This window comes from Felis catus, chromosome D1 (assembly GCF_018350175.1).
Source record: "Felis catus isolate Fca126 chromosome D1, F.catus_Fca126_mat1.0, whole genome shotgun sequence".
Lineage (NCBI taxonomy): Eukaryota > Metazoa > Chordata > Mammalia > Carnivora > Felidae > Felis > Felis catus.
Window position 1 is genome coordinate 71,467,009 of NC_058377.1, and position 19,124 is coordinate 71,486,132.

Consider the following 19,124-nt stretch of genomic DNA (forward strand, 5'->3'; position numbering starts at 1 on the left):
TTTCGTAATCAAAAATGAAGTTAGGAGGCACCTGAGTGGCTCAGTCGGTTGGGCGTCTGACTTCAGTTCAGGTCATGATCTCACGGTCCGGGCGTTCGAGCCCCGCATTGGGCTCTGTGCTGTCATTTCAGAGCCTGGAGCTTGCTTGAGATTCTGTGTCTCCCTCTCTCTCTTGCCCTCCTCCATTCACGCTCTGTCTCTCAAAAAATGAATAAACGTTAAAATTTTTGTTTTTAAATAAAAAATAAAAATGAAGTCAGTTCTGTATTGAGAAAAATTGTCTTGACTGATTGTCTTGGCTGAAAGAACTGTCTTTGCCAATTAGGTTTTAGGGTGGGTGTTTTCCATAAATTCAACAAGCAAAAGCTGTAGATTCAAGGTTTTGATAAAACATATTTGAAACACACACAAATATTTTATTAAAAATTGTATTGGCATGGGGCGCCTGGGTGGCGCAGTCGGTTAAGCGTCCGACTTCAGCCAGGTCACGATCTCGCGGTCCGTGAGTTCGAGCCCCGCATCGGGCTCTGGGCTGATGGCTCGGAGCCTGGAGCCTGTTTCCGATTCTTTGTCTCCCTCTCTCTCTGCCCCTCCCCCGTTCATGCTCTGTCTCTCTCTGTCCCCAAAATAAATTAAAAACGTTGAAAAAATTTAAAAAAAAATTGTATTGGCAAAGAAAGTAATAATATTTTGATTTTCCTAATCCCGTCTGCATAATTTGGATAACCAAAGGTATTCCAAGTAAAAGAGCAATGGGTATAATTAATAATTATTTGATAAGTCTTGATAAAGTACTTTTGGAATTCTTCCCAGAAATTGAGATAGTGAATGGGCAACTCTAATGATTGGGTAGCAATTGCTTTTGCAAGTCAAGTGGTTTCCATTTCTTTTCTTCTACCAATTGAGAGGATTTATCAGCTGGAAGATCATTAAAAATAGTGTCTGATGGGGTGCCTGGGTGGCTCAGTTGGTTGAGTGTCCGACTTCAGCTCCGGTCATGATCTCATCGATTTGTGGGTTTGAGCCCCATGTTGGGCTCAGGGCTGACAGCTCGGAGCCTGGAGCCTACTTCGGATTCTGTGTCTCCCTCTCTTTCTGTTCCTCACCCACTTGCATTCTGTCTCTGTCTCTCTCAAAAAGAAATAAACATTAAAAAAAAATTAAAAAGATAGTGTTTGATGATGGATCACCATGTGATTGCACAATTCAGAGTGTACTCAAAGGGTCAAGCAGCATGGCTATAAAAACTCCTCCCATTTGTCTCTATGGATTTATGGAACAAAATTTTTCAGGTTTACATCTAAAAATATGCATTGGAGCACCTGGGTGTCTTAGTTGAGCGTCTGGCTCTTGAATTCGGCTCAGGTCATTGTCTCATGGTTCATGAGTTTGAACTCTGAAAGCACTGGGCTCCATGCTGACAGCAAGGACCCTGCTTGGGATTCTCTCCCCCTCTCTCTGCCCTTCCCCTGCTCACCCTCACTCTCTCTCTCTCAAAATAAATAAATAATCTTAAATAAACCACACAAAATAAATTAAATAAAAACATGCATTAGGTCAATATTCAATAATGTCTACATGAGTTACTGAGAAAGCCTAAAAAGGATACAAAGCCTCATTTATCTCATTAAGACCTATGTTTATAATAAAATTTTCATCTTTATTATGTATAGTTATCAAAATTAGTAATCTATGTTGTGTTGACCAATTGTACTGATACTAATTGTAACAGTAACTCAACCCAGAAGAGAGTATTTTTAAACACTTAGGACCTTATAGTCACAGGAAGTAAAATGACATTTCAATGTTTGTTTGTTTGTTTGTTTATTTATTTATTTATTTATTTAGAGAGACAGAGCGTCAGCACGGGAGGGGCAGACAGAGAGGGAGACACAGAATCTGAATCAGGCTCCAGGCTCTGAGCTGTCAGCACAGAGCCCAACACGGGGCTCGAACCCATGAACTGGGAGATCATGACCTGAGCCGAAGTCGGACGCTTTAACCGAATGAGCCACACAGGTGCCCCATTAAAATGACTTTTCAAATTTCAGTGATAAATATGACAAGGGTAATCAATAAAACACTTTGAAACTCAAATGTGTTACAAGAAGATGAAATTCTGAGGGGGGGGGGTTGGAATGGGAACATACATTTAAGGATGAAAAGAAAAGATGTGAAATGTTCACAATGTTGAAGGAAGAGATTATTCGTACATTTTTAAGTGGATGATGATGTTGGTATCAAGTTACATTGTATTTAAGTTTCGTTGAATATGTCTAAAAGATGCAATGCTTTTATTTTATGTCATTATCTACAATCTGCTGGAAATTACACCCTTTCCAACTTTGTTCTTGAAACTTATGATGAAAAATTGTCCCTGTCAAATTGAAAATGTGTGAGGGGTCATAGATTTTTCAAAATTCCTTTCGGGATAAATAAGAAAATAAAGACTGCCCTAGAATGCACAGACACTCTAGTTCTATATCATGTTGGCTGTTGTCCCTGCCTCTTGATGGAGAATTGCTTAGGTTGTAAGACCCCTGTCTTCTAAGGATGCTCATGAAGACTGGATCCTTATAGGCTTCGAGAGGACCAGTCCCTGTGACACGTGCTCCTCAGAACACAGTCTTTCCATACCTTTTGAGTAGGTTGACCTCGAGTAGCATTTCTTTCTGCTACATCTTTCTTTTGCATTAATGAACTATGCCTCCAGTATTCTCTTTCCTTTCATTTATCTCCTACTCCTTTCAGGGAGACTCAGCTGAATTTCTGACTGTTTACCCTGCTTCCCATGTTGGTATCTTTCCTTATCTAACTCCTAGCATGAGCACTAGTTGCTGGGTTTGAGCAACTTTATCACTTTGACTTTCTTTCCTTTCTGGCCCATTCTTTTGTTTTTCAAGAAAACTCTTCTAGATTTGGCATTTCCCTTATTGAGAGAAATTAAATCAATTAAAGTCTATATTTGCCCCAAACCTCCAATTCTAAAAGATCTTATCCACATTTGCCTCCCCACAATGTATATTCCTACCTAGGAGATATTTTCCTATCAGAACAATAGCTAATCCAAGCCTGTATTCAGTTATAGCTTTGTCTATCTCCTCTTTAGTATGTCCGGTCTTTCTGTGCCTTTCCTCAGGGCCTGATTCATGCATTTCTCCAATACGTTCTTTTAGGACATAGGCAATGCTAGATTTGCATTTTCAAAACCTTTCACCTAGAAATTTATCTAGCAATCCTTTAGATATTTCATGCTGTTCTCTGTAGTCCTTTCCTGTTTTCCAGAACTCTGTTAGTGTATAACAAGTATAACAACCCAAATAATAACCATTTTTATTATATCTTGTAATCTGAAGGGCCAAGAATGTGGGCAGAGCCTGGATGAGTGATTATTCTGTTCCATATGGCATCAACAGAGGTCATTTGGTGTTGTTCAGGTGGCAGATGGTTTGGAGAGTCTTAGAAGACTTCATGACATGTAGAGTGCCTTGGAGGGGATGACTGGAAAGCTGGTGTCTACTGAGATTATTGATCAGGGATCCTACACATGGTTTCTCCAGCATGACAGTCTCAGAGTTACAAAACTTCTTACATGGTAACTCAGGACTCTGAAAAGAATGTTACAAGAATCCTGGGTGGTAGCTTCAAGGTTTCCCATGACCTAGCCTTGGACGTCCTGAAACATTACTTCCATCAAGTGCTGGCTTTTATTTGTCAAGCAAGTCATTGAGGCCAGCCCAGATTTAAAAGGTGGTGGTGGCAGGAGGGAATTGGAGCTCACGTCTCTATGGGAGGAGTAGCAAAGAATTTGTGGTCATGTTTAATCTGCCACACCCTGTCACATCAGCCCACATTTATGTCATTTCTTTGCATGGCTGGGCTGCCCTAACTATGTCCAACTATGGGTTCTCTATCTGAAGCTTTACACAGAGGCTTCACTGTATTTTCCTGGCTCCCTCTGAGGAACTTATTCCAGGCTGATGTATGAGAGTTTATCTCTCCTGATCAATTTCACGGGTCTGCAGTCACTGCCTGAGAAACAAAAATACTGTTTCCTTTTTGAATTCCTTATTTAGAGAAGCTAGATTGTGTACATTTCCTTAACCCTTCTTTATCCCTTTTTCCTGGTCTTCAAGATTCAGGGTGTGTGTGTGTGTGTGTGTGTGTGTGTGTGTGTGTGTGGTGTTTTTTTTTTCTTCTCTGCCTAGTCTGTCTTTAAAAAAACTATTTCTGTCATTCAGTCTCATCAATCTTTGCTCCATTATTTTGTCTCTTTTCTGCCACTCTTCTTATGATACAGGGTGAAGCATACTTTTGACATGTCTTCAGTTTCTCCTTGATTGCCTGAAAAAAATCTTGATTTTAGAAACTGTGTTAGTTTGAAGCTGACACCAAGATAGGATATGATAGATGCCTGTGAAGGATGAAAGGGAGGAAGTGGGGCAGGCATGGAAAACCATGTTGCAGGTCTGAACACAGAAATAAAAGGTGGAAGGAAGACTCGAATAGGAAGAGACGTGGAACTTTCGGGCCAAAGGAGTCCCCTCTAATGGCCACGGGCTGCAGTAGTGCCCCTGCTCTGCTCTGTCACAGCTGGGAGTAGCTCAGGGAGGTATGGCCTCAACAAGGACACAAGGGTGGATCCAGAGGGACAGCAGCTGGGGCTCTCAGTCAGCTCTGCCCCCTGCAGCAGGAGGTCTGGCTCCCCCAGGGTGGAGAGCTGCAGATGCTAACGGGACCCAGGATGGAGAACCACTCTCCAATCTGGTGAGAGTTGCTAATGAGGCCAAATATTCTCCTTGTCTTGAGACTTCTATCTTTGCTGGTCCAGGTGAGGTCCTGCCGACTTTGAAGGAGATGGATTCACTGAACTTGGAAAACAGGAAGTCAGATTCGCAGGATTTCAGGTCCAACTAACTCCACCACATATCACATGCTTGACCTTGGTCAGATTTCTTATGTCTCTGTTTCCTCAAGTGAAATGAGGGTTGGACAAGACTTGCTGAGGGTCCTTCAGCTCTGACATACTGTGACGATTTCAGTGGGGCCTTTGATCTCAAATTTTTCCAAATTTATCTTTATGAAAAGGATGATTACAACTTTTCATTGTCAGAGAGCTGATTCACTGAGATAATCTGAGGCATAATTACGGTATACGTGCGTAGAGACATTAGCAAGAAATTATTCTCAGGCGTAAATGGTCTAGTGTTAGCAGATGATTGCAAAAGACATTGGGTTGAATTGTTTAACGTCATGCTAATTTGCTTGAAGTGCAAACACTAATCAGGAACACTGAGTAATTATGATTTAGGTACAAGCCCCCAGTATATGAAATCGGTGTTTTCATGTGAGCATTAATATGACTTACGTAAGTGCTTACGGTATGATGGGGGAGGATTCTAAGAAGGACGTTCATTACAGAGACTTGCAGTAACAAATCTTGGTTATTAATTTTACCTTTTGTTGAATATCTTATAAGAGGCATCTATCAAACCTTAGGGAATAATTTTTACATTTAATGTTGCTTGATTAAATACGCACTTAATCTTAGACTGCTCTCTGTAGAGAATTAGTTTATTGTATGTGTGAAGTATTTTATGAGTTTGAATAAAGAGAAAAAGAGAGTCATTTACCTTGAGCCTTAAACACACTTAATTTTAATCATTTTACAAATGGGGAAACTGAGGCCTAGGGTTTTTTTTTTTTTCTCTGTCGCCCAAGATCACAAAATGGTAACCGCTGACAATTTTATTTTGCTTCCATGTGCCGAGTACCTTTAGAAGTCCTTTATTTATATATTGGCTACCTTTTCTTTTATTAAAAAAATTTTTTTTAATGTTTATTTATTTTTGAGAGACAGAGACAGAGACAGAACATGAACAGGGGAGGGGCAGAGAGAGAGGGAGATATAGAATCTGAAGCAGTCTCCAGGCTCTGAGCTGTCAGCACAGAGCCTAATGCTGGGCTTGAACTCATGAACTGTGAGATCCTGACCTGAGCTGAAGTCCGACACTCAACCGACTGAGCCACCCAGGAGCCCCTGTATATTGGCTACCTTAATAAATGGGTATAGCCACCTTAAGAGATGGACGCTGTAAATTCCACCCTGTTTTACAAAGATGAAAACTGAATCACAGAAGGGCTACATTCCTTGCTCTGGGGCACCCGGACACCATGGCAGAACCAGGATTTGCACCCAGGGCAGTTTGACTCTAGAGTCCCTGCTTTCAACCTCAGGCACACTTCCTCATCAACGTAACGTGTTAAAAAAGGCAATCTGGCACTAGAACTCAAGTCTATTTCCTTTTAAGTGTTTTTTTTTCCCGTAATGGTGGGTTTAATTAAAAAACAAATCCATTTTGATATTTTAAAATAACATAGCAACTGCTCAGAGCCCCCAGCTCTGGAGGTGTGACTTTCTTGCATGAAGCACCCCCAGGGCAAGTCTTCCGAATCACTGTCTCCACATCTCCCAGGAGAAACTCCAGCAACTAGAATTAATTAGCAGGTAGGAATCATTTATAATCAATGAATCATATGCTTCAAAGCAAATGGCTGATTATGAAGTAGTTTCAAGATACGTGAAAAAGCTTTTTCCCAGAAATAAGCTAAACTAATCTTTATGTCTCATTTGTTGATGAATTTTCCATTTGCTTTTCTTCCTGGTCCTCCCTGGGTCCTAGGTCCAGTCACTTCTAGCCTCCTTACCACAAACCTTAGTTCCCTCAGCTTGGAGCGGGGTGACATTCCTGAGTTACCCACTCTTAGACAGGAATCCCAGTATTGCTATTTTGGCCTGGCTATACAATGCAAATGTCCTCCCAAGGAGTAAGCTACTGTAGACTACTTCTCTCTTTTTTGTTTTGTTTTGTTTTGTTTTGTTTTATTTTGTTTTGTTGGAGGCTACTTCTCTTGACTCAACCCCCTGAACCCATTACCCAGCTGGATACCCACCCGTTGGCTATCAGTCATCCCAAACAAACCAATTCTTTGGTCATAGCAGTAGCAACCCCTTGGTTTTCAACTTTAGGGTTGAATTTAACTGCTGGTTTCTGTCTTCATTCGAAGCCAGGAGAACAACAAAGCAGTACTTGTTGAGACCATCAGTACTGAGAGCTGATTTTCTGTCGATTGGAACGGGGCGCATTTGTTGTCGATGCCCCAGGGGTTTGAAATTATCCCGTATTTCTGAAATGTAGTTCAGACCTCATATAGGCTCATGTCTTTCCCAAAGCTAGAACCTCACCACCCCCATACTGGGACTGTGAATGGGGCAGGATTATAATTTCTAGGGGGCTTTTAGGAGCATGGATCCATTGGTATTCCATTAAGGAAGATTAGTGGAGGATAGATGAAGTGAGTAACCATCAGACTTTGCTATCTTTTCTTAGGCACTGGTGAGAAAAATCAATGCCTCAGACAATATCTACACCACGGAATCCACCACAGGGAACCTGTTCAGCCTGACCCAGGAAGGGGCTCCCTTGTGCCGCATCATCGCCAAGGTGAGCTTCACGGTTAGAGGCCAAAGTGACAGGCTTGGGGAGAGTGGGAGGGAGCTAGTTTGGTGGGAATAGCTGGCTCCAGAAGTTGTTGGCTGTATGATCTTGAAAGAGTCACGTCCCCTCTTAAGGCCTTGGTGTCTCCATCTTTAATAGTGGTTAGACCCTCTGATCTCAGCTCCCTCTTGAGAAGAAAGCAGTGCCCCCAGGGTCTCATCCCTATACTCCTCTTAATGTGGTATCTGTTAGGTATATCAACCCTCCTTTCTCATCTCTGCATATCTCACCAAACCCAAACAAAATATATCCCCCAACTCAGATTCTTGATGAATCCCCCAAATACCTGCAGCCACTGCAGTACCACATGAGAAGACAAAATTGAGGGTAACAGTGGTTTTCATCAATTACAATGGGAGTTCTAATTCACCAGCTTCGTGGTAATTTGCCCCTACGCTTGGTGTGCAGACACTTAGGGTAAATACAGGCAATTGATGATCCTAGGCTCTCACCAGGGTCTTCTATTTCATTTTTGCTCATTTTTTTTTTAACTTGAAAAATGACATTGCCATGGAGATAGAACTAGTGGTCTAACTGGACACAAAGTTATGTCTTTCAGGAGATGTATGATGCCAGCCACAGGAAGATGCTGTGGTTCAGTGGTCCCCAGTCTTGCCTCTGTCTCACAATCCCTCAGGGGATTTTGGAAAACACAGATCCTTTTGCCCCCACTTAAATTTACTGAAGTCCTGGGATGAGACCTGAGAATCCACATTTTAATGAGCGCTACAGGTAGTCCTGAGGCATGGCCACTCTCAGAATCACTCACCTAAGCCCTTAAAGAAATCTGGAAGAGGAGTATGGAAAACAATTTGACAATAAACTTCACATATTGAAAAAAAAGAAAAAAAAAGAAATCTGGAAGAGGAGGGTAAATGCTTGTCAACCCTGCTTAGGGGAGCAGTAAGTCGCATATAACCGCAACAGGTAACATTTGAGCGTTGCTGTCTTGCCGTCCACTGTGCTTAATGTCGTTCAGACATTATTTGCTTTAAATCACAAAACCATCCTAGGAAGTTGGTATCAAGTTGTTCTCATCCATAATTGAGGAAATGGTTTAAGGGACTTACTCAAGTTCACACAACTGATCAAGAGTGGAGTCAGAATTAGAGCCCAAGTTTATTTACTTCAGAGCTCATGGTCCCAAAGCCCACAGTGGTGACTTCTGGTTTCATCCTGGCCCTTTAGATTCTTGGGCCAAAGAGTGACTCAGAAGTTCTCAATCCTGATGCATGTTAGAATCGCTAGGGAGCTCTAAAAGTCACACAGCTAGTAAGTGAGGGAACTGGAATTTGAAACTGCCTGCTTGGCAGCAAAGGCTATGCTCTTGCTTACTATTCTGAACTGCCTCTTAGCAACCCTCCTCCTCTTTCTCCTTCTTCTCCTCCTGTTCCTTCCTCTGCCCTTCTCTCTGCCTTCTACAACCTTTGTTATTTTCTGCATCCTTCCTTCTCTCCAAGCATTGTGCTAAGCTTTTCATTCATTATCCCATCTGATCCTCTCAGTGATCTGATGATGTGTTGTAATTATAATTCCCATTTTTGAGATGAGGGAACAGAGGATCAGAGAGAAGGTAAATAACGTGTCCGAGGTCATGCACATTAAGTGCAGAGCTGGGATTTTAACTAGATGTTCTGCCTCCAGAATCTTCATCTCAATCTTCTTGTGTCTCGAGTCCTTGGGAGAGAGTAGACAGAAGGCTGAAGCAAAGAGAAGATTCAGTGATGACTCCCATCTTCCCAGCCTGGAAGAGGGTGAGACTGGTTCCTCCAGTGGAGTCACCATGTCTGAGTTTCTAGTCCTGACAGTGACACAGGAGCTGGGAGCCCCTGGTGCACTCTACACAGCATCCTCACTGTTGATGCTCAGGTAGTGTGCCCAACACTGTGACAAATTTGGGGCAAATCTGGGCCTCGAAGTGGCCTGCCCCACCTACCTCCTCAGGGCCCAGTGTGGTCTGTCTTTGGGCCCTTCATCTGTCTGAGGTCTGCCTTCTCAGCCTCTTGGGTTCCTTTGAAGACCAAAGAACAAGCCCAGCCCTCCCTGTGATGGTAGTAGTAAGCCCCATCCCTTCTTGAGCGCAGAGCAGAGCAAACTCCCTAGTGCTATGTCACAATTATCCTGCTCTTCTATTATTTCCCCCATCACTAGCCTACATCCCACAAGTAGCCTCCTCAGCTTTATGACAGCTTATCCCAAGTCTGTCTGAATAATAGATACCATTATACGCATTGGCTTTGAGCCCATAGCTTTCTATAAAATTAAACAAGCTCTAGCCAACAGTGCAATTCTGCTAGCTCAGGCGATTCCCAGCTCTACTCTAAGACGAGTGCTGTTCTTGGGTCCTTGAGAGGTTTTCAGGGTGGTCCACACAACTATTCCATGTACCTTCCTCTGGAGCCTCCTTCGTCCTCTCCCTTCCATGTATTCCAACCCTTGGGATACCTTTTATGAAGGTTTGAGACATTCTTCTAACCAGGAAGCTTTCCATAGACTGACCCTCACCTGGGTGAGGCCCTCTCACATACATGAACTCAGTTGTTCCCCCAACAGCTTGGTTGTGTAGCTGCCGTGACCCTGTTCTGTGCCGAAGTTAACCCGCAGCAAAGTCAGGATTTGAACCAGAATCCCCTCAGTCTGGATTCAGCATTTCTTCCCTTGAGATTTCCCAGTAGCTAAAAATGCAAAGAAAGCTATTTTTCACAGGCTTGGCAAACCATGTAATGAGAACCCAATGCAAATGGGTACTGGGGCTTAAATATAGTTATGCTGAGTTCAGTGCCTCCCCAGCCAAAGGAAGGCTGCCACATTGATCCTGGCTCTCAGTCTGGCCTTCTTTGGTACCATTTCTTTGTTGTCTGCTCCAGATGTAAATACCTACCTACCTGTCCATCTATCTATCATATCTATCAATGTATCTATCTGTCACTTAGCATCTCTATCATCATACATATAAATATTTTATACTATATATGATTAAATATAAACACACGCATAAAAATATAAATATACATATGTGAATACACATATATAAATGTACCTACATACATAAGCACATATATGTGTATAAATAACTTATATCTGGAGGGAGGTCAATAATAACCAGCCTGGCTGGCTGGGGAGAACTTAGGACTTCTGTTTCTTCTTACCTTAAACACTAATTTGATTTTACTTAGTGACTCTGAGTAAGGTCTTTATGTGGAACCCTCATCAGATGTCCCAGAGACCGTGAGAAAGTAGGAAGACAGGGATAAAGGATGGTGAAGCAGGAAGTCAGAGGGGGTAAGTGTCTTGCTGCACAATAGATTGTGTCTTCATCAGAGGAGTGATGTGTGTTTAACATCAGAGTGATTCTCTTTGACCCTTCCACAGCCCCCATGACTCCTTGGCTGCCAGAGCCTGAGTTCAATATGGACCAAGGCAGTCTTGATCAGTGCTTAGCCCAGCGTCTGACATATACTGCACCATGAATAGTTTTTGGCTGCGTGGATGAATTTATCAGCCATATATGATATGCCCGTTTCCCACCAAATGAACCACCCCAACAGGAAGTAGGAATACGGAAGTTAAAGAACGCTCTCAGCTGATTGTAAAATGTCAGAATTTACAAACTCATCTTGGTGCCTGCAGTGATAAGCAGCAAAACTCTTAGAATGAAGAAGGCTGCCAGGCTGATCTTGGTGGGACGCTGGGAAGGGCAGATTTGGGAGGACTTGTTGCAGCGAGTCTGTGCTGGGCCCTAGAAGTCATCGCTGTGGCTTCTTCTAGTTGCTCATTCATTATCTGCGCTGTCAGTCACAGCTGCGCCCCCAGAACATGAAACAGTGCCTGGTGCTCGGTACATTTTTTGTTGAAAGAGTTCTCAGAAATCTGACAGTGCATGGTATTTTGCTGGACTCAGCTTCTTACATTTTTTTCAGTTTGGGGAACAGAGCGTAACGGGTTTAGTTAGAGCCAGGGGTGGTGAGGTTAAAGGCGAGTGCCCTCAGGGCCAAGTTCAGATCAATCTTCACAAGTTCTTTACTGCTGCCATCCCCAGGCACCCTTGCAGGCCTCGGGGAAGGGGATGATGGAGGAAACAGGGCAAAGCCAAATGTAGGGTGTCCAACTTCTCCTGCTCTGGACATCCACGGTGGTGTTGCCACAGATTTGCTGGGCGCCTGGTGAATCTGCTTTGGGATCTAAGAGCCATGGTGGCTCCAGTGATTTCTATAGAATAAATATGGCCAGTTAGGATGAGTGCCTCACCTTACCCCTGGATTCTTCCCAGAAGTCCTCCCAGACTGCGGTGAAGTTCCACAAGTTAAAGGTGTTTCCATGCCCAGCTGTCACAAAACAAGTACGCGCTCACACTCAGCTAGGGTGTTTGTTGCTGAAGGTTTTTTTTGTGTTTTTTTTTTTTTTTCTTGCAAACTAGAGTAAAGAAGGGAAAACATGGATGATGTAGATTTGGGTGAATGATTTCACCCATCTGGCTTGCTTTTTTTTCCCTCACAAAATGAGTATAAATTCTAGTATTGATATAAATAAAAGTCCTTTTTTGAGTGCCTGCCATGGTGGTTGGAAGGATCTGAGAAGTAATGGTGTTTTCTGGCAGACGGAGAGCCTGCACAGGGCACTAGGCTTCAGTTCCCTTCACTTGCCTCAGACTTGCTTCTAGAACCTATTTCTGAGGACTCCAGGCTTGTTCTGTGACAGGCTGCTGAGAGGGAGTTGCCAGGTATGTGGAAGCAGTGTTGACTGGTGTTGAGGCTGGCCCTCACAAATATGTCTGTCCTAGCCCCTGGCACCACAGCCCCAGAAGCATTTGGACAGTCCTATTTCCAGTTTGGACCATCAAGGGTGACATTACTTTTGGAGGTGGCATTTCATTGCAGTATGCATTTGAGCATGGAAGTGTGTGTGTGTGTGTGTGTGTGTGTGTGTGTGTGTGTGTGTAGTTTAGGTGAGGAAGAATTCTTTTTTTTCTACCATCTTCTTAGGTTCTCTGGCTGGTGCCCTATAAATCGGGCTGACAATTTTCTCTTAAGAGAAAAACAAGCAAAAGTTTATTAGCATATGCATCACGATTACACATGGGAACACTCAGAGATGAGTGACTCAGAGGCTTGGTTAGAACTTGAACTTATACAGCCTCTTAGCAAGAGAACAATACATTTTTAGAGAACTAAAAAAACAGATAGCAGGCAACCTGAAGAGCACTTTGAGTCTCTAAGAGTGGCAAGTTGTAGGAAGGCAAATCTATGGAAAACTGGAGATAGATGAAGGATAGTAGGTCAAGTTTGTTATGAGGATTCCCCTGATGGCATCTCCAGGCTGTAAGGGTCTAAAGTTATCTCTGGTGATTAACTTTTGTCCTTCCTAATGGAGAGGGAAAGGGGGATTTCTCTGTAAATTTATGTCCTCCTTCTGGCAAATAGGAGGAGGGCAGAGACCTCTGATATCTGCTTCTTCTCAGTTGCCTTCAGCTCAAAATAATCTTTACGGCAAAGTGATGTGTTTGGGGTTGGCATATTCTGCTGCCCTAAAGACCCAAAAGCATATCAGCTGAGTGAGGGATGACAATTATTCTTGAGTCAACCCCAGGAAAGGTGACACAGGGAGGTGAAGTGACATTTTCTTTTTCTTGGCAGGAGGGTGGCGTCGTAGCCCTCTTCAAAGTCTGCCGGCAGGATAGTTTCCGGTGCTTGTACCCCCAGGCGCTCCGCACGCTGGCCTCCATCTGCTGTGTGGAAGAGGGTGTCCACCAGCTGGAGAAGGTAAGAGAACAGCTGGCTGGCTGGGTGGGGCTCAAGGTCTCTGAGTCAGGTGGGTAGTGGGCGGGGCCTGACAGATGTGGTGACCACCTGGGCTTCTTCCTCTAAGAACCTATTTTTCCCAGGCATTGCTCTAGTGAGGCTGCTGGGATTTTGACTATGGAAGTTGATGAAAAGGAAAGGGATTGAGGAATTTGGCCAGGAAGGGCAGGGCCCAGAGGGGCACTCAGCACTTCCTGGGTAGAGAGGCCAACGGTCCAGTGAGCAGGAGGCAGGCAGGTAGGGTGTGGAGTGGTGTCAAAGTTCAGGGCTGTTGGTCTTTCACTCATGGCCCCAGTGAAGGAGGAGGATCCTGCTGCCTGGGGAGCAGAGTGGACAAGAGAAGGACGGACATTGGCCTGGGCAAGCAAGTGGGGCTCAACCAAGACAGAGGGATTAGGTAAGGGAAACTGAAGCCTAAGTCCAAGTGTATGTTGGGTCAACATGGCACGGGATGAGTGGGGCCAGAGGGAAGGTAGTGATCTGGTAGACCTAGGTGCCTCAGCCCCTGGCCAACCTAGGGCGATGTGACTAATTCTAGCTACCACCCCCTTCCCCACTCTCTCCAGGTTGTAGGGCTGAGATTGGGGGTCCCTTGAGTCTGGTCTCTATTGGGATGGGGCAAGCAAAATGCTCCCCTTCCTCTGTACCCCTGTCCCACAGTCTGGTCCCAGCTCCCAGAAAACCTACCCCCCACCCCCAGCGTCTTCACTTTGGTCTGGACTCCTAGTCAGAGGGTCGTCTCACTTTCCACCTGCCTCTTTCCAAATCTACTCAGGTTATGGGACAGTGTTATAGGATCATGGACTCAGAGATGCTTTTAGCTGAGGGTGGAGGATAGATGGGGACTTGGCTCATTTTACAGATGAGAAGGCTGTGGATCAAAATGGGGAAGTAATTCGTCTGAGGTCCCAAAGCAAGATGGTGGAAGAGCTAGCGCCACCGCCCTGGGCAGAGCGCCCCTTCCTGCAGGGGTGGCAGCCTTTGTATATGTGTGCTTAAATAGACAGCGGAACGGGAAAGGGGGCAGTGACAAAACAGACAGGCTCCAGGAAGTAAATGCATTGGGCACCTCCAACTTTCCGTGCTGAATAATCTTCTCTTCTCCCACAAAATCTTCTTCCTTGGGTAGTGGAAACACGGCCAGACTGGTTCTGTTTTTCACCTTCTTTTCCTGCTGGTTACTGGGAAGAACAGGAGGGAAAAAATAGAAGGGACTTAAATCACCAGTCCTCCAAAAGCCGTGGATTTCTTGGCTTCAGCGAGTTTGCAGAGCAGCAGGAAATTTTTAATCCAGGGAAGAAAACCAGCAGGGCTTTTGTTTTTGTTTGTTTAGAGCTAAAAACCTGTGCAGCTGGGAAGTCTGGAGGATATTTTTCCTTCCACCTTCCTGCTGCTGCTCCAAAGCTAGAAGGCACGAATGCATCTTAGCAGGGGCTGCCCTGGCCTGTGCTGATCTAGCCCCCAACACACATCCCTTTTTAACTCACTAGAGCCCTGTGAGGTGAGCTCTCTTTATGTCTCCATCTTTTTTTTTTTTTTTAATTTTTTTTAACGTTTATTTATTTTTGGGACAGAGAGAGACAGATTTTTTAATTTTTTTTAACGTTTATTTATTTTTGGGACAGAGAGAGACAGAGCATGAACGGGGGAGGGGCAGAGAGAGAGGGAGACACAGAATCGGAAGCAGGCTCCAGGCTCTGAGCCATCAGCCCAGAGCCTGACACGGGGCTCGAACTCACGGACCGCGAGATCGTGACCTGAGCTGAAGTCGGACACTTAACCGACTGAGCCACCCAGGCGTCCCTCTTTATGTCTCCATCTTAAAGGCAAGGAAACTGAGCCTCAGGCAGTTTAAGTAACTTGTCTAAGGTCACAAAGTACATTCTAGAGCCAGAATTTGGACCCCATCTGCCTGAGTCTAATGCCCAGCCAACCTCACCTCTTCCCTGGTTCACTAGATACCCTCAGAGTGCCTAAAAGCCCCACAGCTAAATCAAGGTCGCCTCGCTGCTCCTGGCCAATGTGCTAAGCAGCCCCCACCCCCAACTGGCACAGGAGAAGGTAGTCCTAACTGGGCACTCCCCTCTTCCCTGGCAGCTTACTTTCTATACACAGTCATTCCTGAAACACCTCTTTGCCAGGCAGAGGGGGGATGAGGTCGGCCTGAGAAGAGCCCCCTGGTGGTCAGAACAGCGCCTACACTGTAGCGCCGTTGAGCTTGCCTGGTGGCTCCACAGGCCTCTTAATTACATTTGATGCTTGCCTGCGTGTGCAAGCGTCCCCTTTGCACAGATGAGGAAGCGGAGACCTGGAGAGCGGAAATGACTTGTCGCACAGAAATACACGGCTTATAATTCATTCTTTTAGCAAATATTTATCTACTGCTCTTTGCCAGGCACTGTTTTAGGTGCTGGGAGTTTAGCAGTGAACAGAACAGACAACCCCCCTTGTCCTCATGGAGCTGCCATTCTAGTGCAAGGGGGCGGCAAGTCGTGGCCCGCGGGTCAAATTCAGCCCGTGGCCTGTTTTGAGACAGCCATGAGCTCAGAATGGTTTTTTTTTCTTCTGTTTTTAAATAGTTAAAAAAGAAATCAGAAGAATAACATTTTGTGCCACATGAAAATTATGCGAAATTCACATTTACAGTTTTTGACCCATGAAATTTTAATGGAACTGGCATGCTCACTCGCGTAGCTGTTGACTGTCTACTTTTGTGCCACAGCAGCAGAATTGAGTAATTGCAAGAGACCATACAGCCCCACAAAGCCAAAAACATTGACTATCTGGCCTTCGGCAGAAAACGTTCATTGACCCTGGTCCTAACAGGTAACGAGCACATCGTGACAATAACTAACATACATCAAATACTTGCTTTGGGTGGGCACTTTGCTCACCGCCCCCCCCTTCCATTGTGTTGGATGATGGTTACTCCTCTGGTGCTGTGATTATCCCCCCTGTTGCTAGAAGGATGGGAGACTTGGAGAAGTGAAGCACCTTGCCCAAGAGCACACAGCTAAACATTGGTCTAGCAGCCTTGTATTTGTAACGGCAGTTCTGCCCAGCCAGAGCCAGCCTGCGCTGTGAACCATTATGCAGACCCAGGACTCAAATCTGACATGTTGAGGCCGATTTCCACCTTCTTTTCCTCCTATCATGCTGCCTCCAAAGTTATGAGAAGTTCTAGACCCAGGAAGGGCCAGGGCCTCTCTCACCCCTGCCACGCCCCCTCGCCCAGGTCCTGCCGACACCTGCCCTGTGTGGTTTGGGCTGCTGAGCGCTGGCCTCAGAGGCTCCAGTGAGGCCGGCTGTTGTTAGTGTCTAGGGGGGAGGGGGGAGAAGCCTAGAGACAGGCTGGACTGTAGAAACCCCAGCATGACCAGTGAGGCAAAGACGGGATGGGGGGTGTGGTGCCCGGGGCTGTTGCCAGCTACCCACTCACAAGGCCCAATTCATGCACTAGCCAGATAATGTCAAAGTTTCAGCCTTCCGCTGATTTACTGGCCTGAGCTCCTCACTGAGGCCACCTAATTAATTGGCAGTGAGAAATGTGCTGGATTTGGTGAAATTCATCTTTGTCATGTGGCTTTTCCCCCCCACCCCACCCCCAATTCCCTCCAACCCTGAAGGGGTCCATTAAATCATGCACAGACCTCACTGTCAGAAGTGTGGGTCTCGCCAGGGCACCAGGCACTCTGCCGCGTGATGCCTGAGCTCTGCCTGGCTTGGGGATCTTGTGTGGTCCTAGATTCAATCGTGGATTCATTTATTCACTCTGTGGAGTCACTTCGGCATCCGCTTCCTCATTCCTTCCGCCATCCGGTCATCCATTCACTCATTCATTCACTCAGTCCATCGCCCACCAATCATGCTACTCATCCACTCCCTCATGGCACATCCACCGAGAAGCAGCCCAGGGCAGTGGGGAAACCATGGCCTTTGATAGTCAGGCTCTCCTGGTTTGGAACCCAGCCTTCTCCACCTATGAGCTTGTGCTACATTTCCCTGAGGAATTTACTCACCTTCCCAGAGGTACAGTCTCCTCAGTTAAATGGGCATGATGAATTCTACCTCCTAGCACTCTCAGAGGAGGATAGATAGACACTGACAAATGGTAGCTATTACGATTATGGCAGGTGCAAGGCTGATCACTGGGGTTTAGAAAATCAGTGGCCTGAGGAAGATTACGGTCCGGTGGACAGGGGGGCACTGACATGGCAGGAGGAGGGGTTGACGTGGTCAATTGGCGCCACCCGGTGCACAGTATGGAGAAGCTGGGTGGGGCCAGAGCTCAAGTCCTCACGTCCTTTCCATTTTACCGATGGGGAACCTGAGATTGAGCAACTGTGTCCCCTCTGCTCATAAACGTAGAGCTTTAGAACCAAGTCTGGCTGGTGTTAAAGCATGTACTTTACACTGTGCTGCCTTGAGAAGAGCTGGCCCTTCTGAAGTGGGGACTGCAGGGGAATGGCTTCCAGGGGGCCAAGCCGTGGGTGTTGGCTTGGGCAGGGCTCATTCCAACAGGGCTGGAGGGGTGAGATATCAGAGACACAGTAAAGGCTGCTCCAGAGGTATCTGAAGGGTCTTTCAAGCATCTATCCTTTTTTCAGAGGTCTGGTTCATCCTGGCCACAGCACACCCAGCATCTCCCACTGAGGGTGGCCGGGGAGAAGCCCAGAAGTTTAGACAGTGGAAAGGGCTGTCCCATGGCTGTCAGAGGCCACAGGCTGATGGCACAACCTCTGCGTGGGATGCTGGTGAAGGCAGCCACAAGGAGGCCATAGAGCTGGGCTCAGAGGGCCAAGGAGGAGCTCCCAGGGAGGCCAAGGGAAAGTGGCCTCAGTAAAGGCAGAGAGACTCCACAGCTGGCCAGTCGGTGGTGGGGCTGGAAGTCTTTCAGGAGCTCTATGTTCAGTGACTTCTGGGGCCCAGAAGGAGAGACAGTGTTCTCTGAACCCCACCTTGGAGAAGACTGGAGGAAGAAAACAAGGGCCCAGGAGGGAGTGAAGGCCCCAGAGCCATACACATCCCAATAAGAACAGAGGGACCCTCCTCAGGCTGGGTGGCCAAATGACCCAGCCTGCCTGGACTGGTCAAGGCAGCCTTCCTGCAGGACTGAACAGGGAAGATGGACTGGCTTACCAAGGGGGAGGACCGTAGGGCTTGGGGAGCCAGATAGGGGGCTGGGGAGCAACCTTGCTTTCCTCTTTATAACATGGGGACACCTCCTCCTTCATGGAGCTGCCATGATGCAGCACAACAATGTGGATACAATGGTGCAATACAACAACGTGGGCGCGGTGCTCAGTGGGGCGCCTGCACAAGGGAGCTCTCAGCCTGTGTTTGCTTCCCTGCCCATTTGTCTCCACCATTTCAGATTTATCTGTAGAAACCCTGCTCCCAAAGAGGCTGAGTTCCGAGGATTTGACAACAGTCCCGGCAGATGTTCTGAGTGGTTAGGGGGATGGCCAGGGCATTGTTGGTGCAGGCGCTGGGGTTGGACAGGGCCAGGGGACAGGATGGGGTTAGAGGGGGCTGGGGGGCTGGGGACTAGAGAGAGACTGGGAATCTGAAGGGCAGGGACCTATGGGTCCAGGGCCATAAGGGGTGGGAGGGGGGCACTCAAAGCCCAATGCTAAGATGGCCTCAGATAACCTCTAAGAAAGTTCTAGTAATTGCTTCCTCCAGCCTTAAGACCAGACACAATCTTGCTTTCAAAAGAGCTTCTTTTTATTCCCATCCCCTTCCTCGTTGTATTTTTTTCAAATAA

At 46.0% G+C, this 19,124-nt stretch overlaps 1 protein-coding gene across 2 annotated transcripts in view; it reads left to right on the forward strand.

Moving 5' to 3' along the window:
• INSC (INSC spindle orientation adaptor protein) overlaps positions 1 to 19,124 on the forward strand; it is a 127,428-nt gene that overhangs the window by 69,948 nt on the left and 38,356 nt on the right. For both annotated transcript variants that reach the window (XM_011286732.4, XM_045039004.1), the window contains exons 6-7: positions 7,392 to 7,505; positions 13,193 to 13,318. In XM_011286732.4, coding sequence (XP_011285034.1) covers positions 7,392 to 7,505; positions 13,193 to 13,318 — 240 coding nt within the window. The remainder of the gene's footprint in view (positions 1 to 7,391; positions 7,506 to 13,192; positions 13,319 to 19,124) is intronic.